The 7827-nt window shown below is 45.6% G+C and overlaps 1 protein-coding gene across 2 annotated transcripts in view; it reads right to left on the bottom strand.

The window, feature by feature from the left end:
- Nucleotides 1-927: 927 nt before the first annotated feature.
- The window catches only part of kbtbd2 (kelch repeat and BTB (POZ) domain containing 2), a 10168-nt gene continuing 3268 nt past the window's right edge, over nt 928-7827 (bottom strand). For both annotated transcript variants that reach the window (XM_079361912.1, XM_079361911.1), the window contains exons 2-4: nt 7621-7827; nt 4663-4828; nt 928-4369 (exon numbers count right to left, since the gene is read on the bottom strand). The exon at nt 7621-7827 is cut by the window's right edge and continues 386 nt beyond it. In XM_079361912.1, the coding sequence (XP_079218038.1) occupies nt 2810-4369; nt 4663-4828; nt 7621-7793 (1899 nt within the window). In that variant the 5' untranslated portion in view covers nt 7794-7827 and the 3' untranslated portion in view covers nt 928-2809. The remainder of the gene's footprint in view (nt 4370-4662; nt 4829-7620) is intronic.

Raw genomic sequence — 7827 nt, forward strand, 5'->3', positions numbered from 1 at the left:
AGCTCGCTTTCATCACAAACTCGCGCACTGATTTGAATTTCTTTTGGTTAACCGTAAAGCTGATCCTGAAGTATCCATAATTCACTTTATTCGAATGTTCAGAACCCCATCGTGTTCAATGCATAATGATGTGGAACAGAACCGGAGTGTTTCAATGTAAACTTAGCTTGTTGCTGTTTGGTTATACCACTTTAAACTGACACAGTACTCTCCCCAGTCTCACAACATGTGCCATGTTTTTTCATTTTCTCCTTTGACTTCATTGTTTAAAAGACCATTAATACTATAGCTTCTCGTTGAGCCAAACCACTTTGTTAGTTAATATTTAAGACTTTCATCTCCTTTACTAAGTTCATTTGTTCTTTAAGTTTCTGTCGTCCTCACATCTACCACACTACAAATTCCTAGATTTGTATAATTTATCGCAAACACTGGCTGCATAATGTACAAAATAACTTGAATATAATTCTAAGGAAATATAAACGATATATAGAATAATTAGTAAATAATACTAGGCATATATCGTTTAATAATTTTGGATGAAAAATCACAAGAGCGGAATATTTAACGTCAATTCATCTCAAAGAGAAAATCGAAACCTCGTGTAAAAAATTCTAAATATAATGAAAACAAGTATACGGAAATATTTGCTTCCTAGAAAATTAGCCTCGTTTAAAAACGACTGTTAGCGCATGACTAATCTAATCTCTAATTAAAGTTAACTACAAATACGAATACACTTTATACATCTTATAAATTCAAATTATGCATTTATTTTGAGTTTAAAACTTTTTTTTTTTAACCTAAATCTGCTAAAACCCATCCAATTTTTAAAAAAACGTTTCATCCTTCAGGCTGCAGACATCTTTTTTTCTTCAAGTCACGCAGCATTACAAACTAGACAAAGAAAGAGGACCAAGGAGTCAGTTTCAGGAACGTTTTTGGTATGTTTTTTTTTTAATAAATTAACGTTCATTCAAAATACAGTGCCAAAGGAATATGATGCAGCCAAACATGCTAGTAAGGTTTGTCATGAAGCACCTGTGCTCATGTTTTTAAGGTAGGAGGAAGACCCCATCCCTCCCTCTCGTTGCCGGTATGATTTTCCGTGACAACAGCCTTGGGCCAGCCCTCTTCTCCTGCAACCAATCAGCAGCAAGATTCCTCAATGTTCACTCGAGAAAAATCAAATCTGATAGGAAAATGGAAATCTACCCACAATCACACTACAGTAATGTCTGATATTAAATTAAAAAAGACACTAATACAAAATAGACCTGGTTATTCTCCCCACACTAACACAGTTATGAAAAATATATATTTTTATATATATATATTTCAGCAGCTTGGAAAATAAAAATAAAAATGCATGAGCCTGATAACTTGTGTTTGTACTGAGAGCGGAGCTGTGTGTGTCTGGTGGAAAGTAAGAGTCGTGATCATGAGACAATGGAGTGAGGTGTAGACTGCCGGCTGTGTGGAAGACCTCTGAGCAAACAGACTGACAAGGTAAGCTGTGGGAGAGTCAGGGTAGAGGACCAGGGAGTGAGGGAGGAGAGGTGGACGGGTGACCGGACCTGCAGTCACCCTCTTTTTTTTTCTTTTTTTTTTAAAAACCCTCTCCCCCCTCCATCTGTCGTGGTGCCCCGTCAGCCCTCAAACCCATCCTGAAAAAACCACAGCCCCTGTTTCCGCTTGTCTGCAGGGTCCTTTGGAGAGAAAATAAAGATGGATCCAGTTTTTAATTCTTAGAGGAACAATCTGATAAAAATATATCTTTAGAGTATCAAACATGTGTGAGCTCTGAAAGGTTTAATGTTTGAACGGGAGGAGATTGGTGAAATAATCTGATTTTTCTGATAAAAAAATTTGTCCTTTTAATGTCAGAAAATTAGTTCAAAACAATAATAAAAAAAACCCGGTCCATTTGATGTTAGAAAACACCGCTTTGGTTTCCTCCAGATTATTTTGATGGCTGGATGCTTCAAGCTGTGAGCTTCTGCTTTGGGAAGAGGTTGGCATGCACCCCAACACAAGCACCTTACTGACACTCTAACAAAGCAGTGATATCAAAAGGATGGAGCATGGACTTTTAGAGGTTTCTCCAGATTATTCTTAATACTTTAATCATTTTTAGCAAAATGGAGCTACACTTCCGATGCCCCTACACAACCCCCCCCCCCCCTCCCAAAAACACCATACAAGATGCAACTCTTCCAGAGCCTCCTGTCGGTACATTTGATACTCTGATGATAGGTTTTTAGCAGCATTTTCCTTCATTAGTGAAGAGGAAAAGAGAAGGTAGGAGCAGGAGGAGAGGGAAGCCATGTTGGGATGGGTGGGTGGGGTGGGGTTGGGGAGGATTTTGGTACAGTTGCTATTGTCATTCCTAGAAGGTTTACCCAGTTAAGTGCATCATCACCCTCATCATTATCATCATCACAAAAGTCCGTTTGACATTTACATTATCACATTGTAGAAACAGTATGACAGACTTGTAATAATATCTAACAGGTGTCACAATTGACAAAATAAGAAAAAAAAAAAAAAGAACCAAAAACTGAATTTTTTAGGTAACTAGTATTTTCGAGGCGCAATCTTTTTCCCTCCAAGCTCGGTTTTTTTCTTGCGTTGCTCATCATCTGCAGTGAAGCCGGAGAGACCCTCCTTAACACAGAACACATCAGACCCTTTAGAGATTTGATCCACGCCCCCCCCCCCCCCCTCCTCCTTTCATGTTCATCCCTCAGCGTTGGCTTCAGTCTGCGAGGTGGGGGAGGTGGGTGGGGGGTGGGGGGGAGGCTGAGAGCTATACGTGAGGGAGGGTCACCAGCTCCCCGTCAACCTCGAACTCCTCTGCCCCGTCTGGCGAGAAGAGGTAGGTCGGCGGTTTCCACGGGGATTCTTCTAGGCAGGATGGGTACAGCTTCCCCACCGCGCAGCGAAAGTCTTTACCCAGATCCCAGAGCACACGCTCTGACACCGGCTGCCGCAGGTACCAGCGGTCCAGCTCCAGGTCATACTGGTAGATGGCGTACTTTGCGCGCTCGTTCATGTGGGTCTCGCGCATGAAAATACAGAGCGAGTTCAGCAGGACCACCGCCCGCACACACGGGTCCGAGTAACGCTTGGCGGGGATGTTGGCGGCGAGGCGCCACTCGTTCTTGTTCACGTCGTAAATCTCCACGGTGACGGAGGAGCCGTCGATGGTGCTGGTGGGGAGGCGGATGCCGGAGTTGCTGACCACGTGGAGGCCGCCGATGTAGAAGATGAGGTCGCCGAAGGCGGCGGCGGAGGCGAAGCAGCGGCTGGTCTTGCGCATGGCCATCTCCACCCAGGTGTCGGCGCGGGGGAAGTAGCAGTACATCAGGTCGTGGGTCATCACGTAGATGCAGTCGTGCGCCACCACCGACGTGCTCCAGTTCCAGGCGAAGGGCAGCGGGCTCATCATGCTCCACTCGTCCTTCTCGCAGTCGTAACGCTCCACCGTGCGCTTGTTCAGCTCTCCCCCGACGTTATCGCCGCCGATTGCATAGATGTAGCCCTCGCAGTAGACCAGCGAGGGCTTGATTCGGGCACACAGCATCGGGGTTCTGGGTACCCAAGCGTTCTGCTGGGCGTCAAACCAGAAGAAGCTATCGACCGAGCGGAACACGGCCTGTAACTTTCCGCTTTTGCCGTGGTTGGTGATCGAGTTTTTGAGGGGGATCTGACCTCCGGCGATAAAGACGTCGTTGTCCGGCGTAACGAGGGTCCCCACCTTCTGCAGGTCCCCGGGGGGGTTGCTGAGCTTGTAGACCTTCTCGGCCTGCGGGCTGTAACAGACCACAGTCGTGGTCGGAGAGCTGGACATGACAAACAACTCGCCCTGCGTTTCCGACATAGCCTCCATGAAGATGAGCATCTCTTCTTTGGTCATGCCTAACCGAGGTTTGAAGAACTTGGGCATGGACTTGTAAAGACCCTGCACCACCACGGACTTGTCGTTGGGAGGCAGACCTTGAAACCAGGCGCGCTGCGTCACCTCGGACAGCGCGTCGATGCGGATCTGACTGAGCACGGAGGACAGGTGCTGCGAGCGAGCCTCCATGTTGTACTCCAGCCAGAGCATGGCCGCCTCGCGCACCGTCTCCTCCTTCTCCACGTTGAGGTTGTCGCTGCTCAGGACGTCGATGAGCAGCTCGTGCGAGAGCTGCAGGAACGCCTCCTGCCTGTACACCACCGGGAATTTGTGCTCCACCATCCGCTTGGCGCTCTGCTTGAGCTCGCTACTGCTGAACAGGTCACCGATGCTCAGCATGCGGACGCAGTTCTCAGCGTTTATCTTCTTCACCAGATAGTCTCTGCACTGCAGCAACACATCCTCGACCTGAGGAGACGAGAGACAGTCAGGCCAAAACATCTCATACCACACTCCAAACCTCAAAATATACATTTCTTTCATGACACAAAGAAACTTATTTTTAACTTCTCAGATTTTAGAATTAGGATTTAACATGATTGATATTTCTGGTTTTCCCCCTTTCATCAATTTGCTGGGGACTGTTTTTGGCGGTGGGTCAGCATACCTCTATTTTATCACATTATGTTGAACAATAACTCTAAGCAGGAGAGGAATAATCTGGACTGCGTATTGAACTGATGAACTTCTTCCACACAGACCTGGAGGAAGCAGGCCGTCTCATAGAGCGGCTCCACCGTGCTGTCGTTGATGGCCAGGTTTCCCGTGTAGGCGTAGGTGATGATGATCTGCAGGGTAGCCGGGTCCACGTTCCTCAGGTGGACGTGGGTCTGCTTGCTCTCGCTGAGGCCGCTCATGAACATCGCCCTGCAGGAGGAGGGAGAGAGAGAGAGAGAGAGGCGACACGCGCCGTGTAAGCCAACAAACCACGAGCCCACAGCGCTTAAGATTCACTGATGTCTCCGTGGAGATACATTTCATCTGCTGCTTTTACAAAAATCAATGTGCTGTGATTTTAAATATTCCCATGTCAGATTTTTACCACAAATATTTTTTGTTGGCAAAGCTGGATTGATCATAAAGTTAACTTGACTGTAGGCATGCTTTTTGCAGCAGAGAATTTCTTTACTTCTAATTATTTGAATTATTATATTATAATATTTATTATTATTTTTATTGCAGTTATTTGACTAAATGTTTTTGTCATAGATCAATACTTTGGTTTTATGTCATCTCGTATGTTTGTTTTCAACATACCAGGCCCTCGAATTACAGCTGGACATTTGTCGAAGTGGCTGCAAAAACAAAGTAGTGCGTGTTCTGCATTTCTTTTTTTCTTTTTTTTTTAAGGTAATTAAGGATGTTAATTTCCGACCCTGCTTCTGGGCTAAGTGTAGTTTTGTTTCAGCTGCAGTGGAGCAACATTATAGAAGTTGAAACTACAAGGACCAACATCCCGCGCGCCCCATCATCCTTACAGCATCACTGTACAGCGGACTAAGATTCAGAGAAATACAGAGACATGATTTCAAATTGTTGACGCTCCAGCAGCTTTTAAAATCTGACATGAGGAAGCATTTTTTTCCCCCCCAAGTCATCAATATTATTACTTTGCAAAAATAATGTACCGTGGACCTGCTGTGGCGGTATTTTCGCATCATGAGATTTAGATACGCATTGTTACAGGTTATGTCCTTTGATTTTATTCAAAGAAAAAAAAAGCTCTACTAGTTGGTGACAGTTTTTCTGCAGCACAGCTCTGCCCTCCTGTTTTGTGTGTGTGTGTGTGTGTGTGTGTGTGTGTGTGTGTGTGTGTGTGTGTGTGTGTGTGTGTGTGTGTGTGTGTGTGTGTGTGTGTGTGTGTGTGTGTGTGTGTGTGTGTGTGTGTGTGTGTGTGTGTGTGTGTGTGTGTGTGTGTGTGTGTGTGTGTGTGTGTGTGTGTGTGTGTGTGTGTGTGTGTGTGTGTGTGTGTGTGTGTGTGTGTGTGTGTGGCTCAGCAGGGGCTAAACCTGCCAGGACGTATTACGCAACCCTGCATGCAAACTCTTGAATCCCCCCCCTCCCACTTTTCCCTCTCGCTCTACACATCTCTCTCGTCGAGACTTACGTGACCAGACTTTCCCCTCCACACGAGTCTTGCTGCTTCTCTCTCTCACCCCAAGAGCGGGGCGTGTGAGGAGAGGCATCAGACAGAGAGCGAGACGGAAGGAAGGAGTAGCACTTTTAGAGGAAGCGCTGTGACGCCCCAGAAAACCTGCAGGGGAAATGCTTTGCATATTCGCACCAGATAACGAGTGCGTGGGAAACGGAGGGGAGGTTTGTGTGAGAGCGGCATCAAGTTGTCGGGACCTTTTCTTGGAATGCGTGTGTGAGTGTGCAGCCAGCGAGGGGAGGGAGGGGTGAGAGAGGGTGTTCAAATGCAGCATGAGCTCCTGTCATGTACAGATGGACTCTTCCCAGAGCTGAGGCTGCAGCTCTGTCATATTCACCGCAGTGCACACACACTTCATTATGCAATGTTGTGCGTACAAATGAGGCCTCCTGAGGGCCTTGAGGGATCCGTCTGTACGACTGCAGGTTCGAGGTTGCTTCATTTATTCCGTGTAATGTAGATGTAAGACGGCGCAGGAGGCGACTCGAGCCACAGCTTTCAAGGAAACAGCATCCCTGTGTTTCCTGTCCTCCATGTATAGAGCGGGTAGCTATTGTTGTGCTGCATTATTTATTGTAACTGTAGGAGGTTGAGCACCTACATTCCTAACAACGGCGTACCTAAACCTCGTCACAATCAGTCCGAAGGGAATAATTGGCATCTTTAAACACAAAAGCCTGTATGGTGCATTATTTAGTGAAGGAGCAGGAGAGACTCAGAGGAGCTATACCACAAAGCATGTCAGCCTCAAGCTTTTTTTTTTTAAAACAAATACCCACCAGTGATATGTGAAAATCCTATTTTGTTAAATCTTGAACTTTGGCACACTAGTTCAGTTCCTCTGACATTATAAGAAATGTAGCAATGGGTACTTGAAAAAAAAAAAAAGCAAGAGGCTTCAACGGGAGCGATCATTGTTTTTCTCTAAATTCAGATTTTGTATTTTGCAGCTGTTTTAAGCTACGATCGAAAAAGATCACGTCCAAAAAATGTTTTTCTACTCTTTGCAATCACTGCACTGTCCGAACTTCATACGGATATTATTTTACAGTGGGTAACCGAGATAGATCAGCAGGTAACGTCTCCTCCTTACAACATTGTCAAAGTCACAGATATCCACCCATCACATCGACATTACTTTTAGATACCATGTGGTTTAAGACACGTATTAGACTGTATTAAAAAGTACCAAAGCTTTTTTTTTTTTTTTTTTATCTGCAGATTTTCATACTCCCCTAAAAGCCGCCCCAGGCAGACAGAACAAAAAATTGCAAAAATATCATAGCCAAGTAAATCAGACAGTCTGCAGGAGTTTCCACACAAGCTTTGGTTCAGTCCAAAGACAGAAAAAAAATACAGTCCCACGTTCACAGGCTTATGTTTACTGTGGTGGTCGCCACTAGCTTTTGAGAAGGGTCCATTTCTCAAACTTTACATCTCATCTTTAGAGCTCAACATACAAGAACGAGTCATCCAAACAATTTGACAACAGCAGTTTTGAACTCACCTGAAATAGGGGCTACATGTGGCTAGGACCATCTTGTGACACGGGAACTCTGTGTCCTCCACCAGCAGCACAATGTCAGTCAGTAATTTCTGTTCGTAAAAGAACTTGAGCTGCTCCAGCAGGGAGACAGCGTAGTCCGTGTTGACCGGCCTGCGCTCACTGAGATCCGACATGGTTGCATCCCATGAATCGCGCCCCAGTTTTGAT

Source organism: Symphodus melops (assembly GCF_947650265.1).
Source record: "Symphodus melops genome assembly, chromosome: 14".
Classification (NCBI taxonomy): Eukaryota; Metazoa; Chordata; class Actinopteri; order Labriformes; family Labridae; genus Symphodus; species Symphodus melops.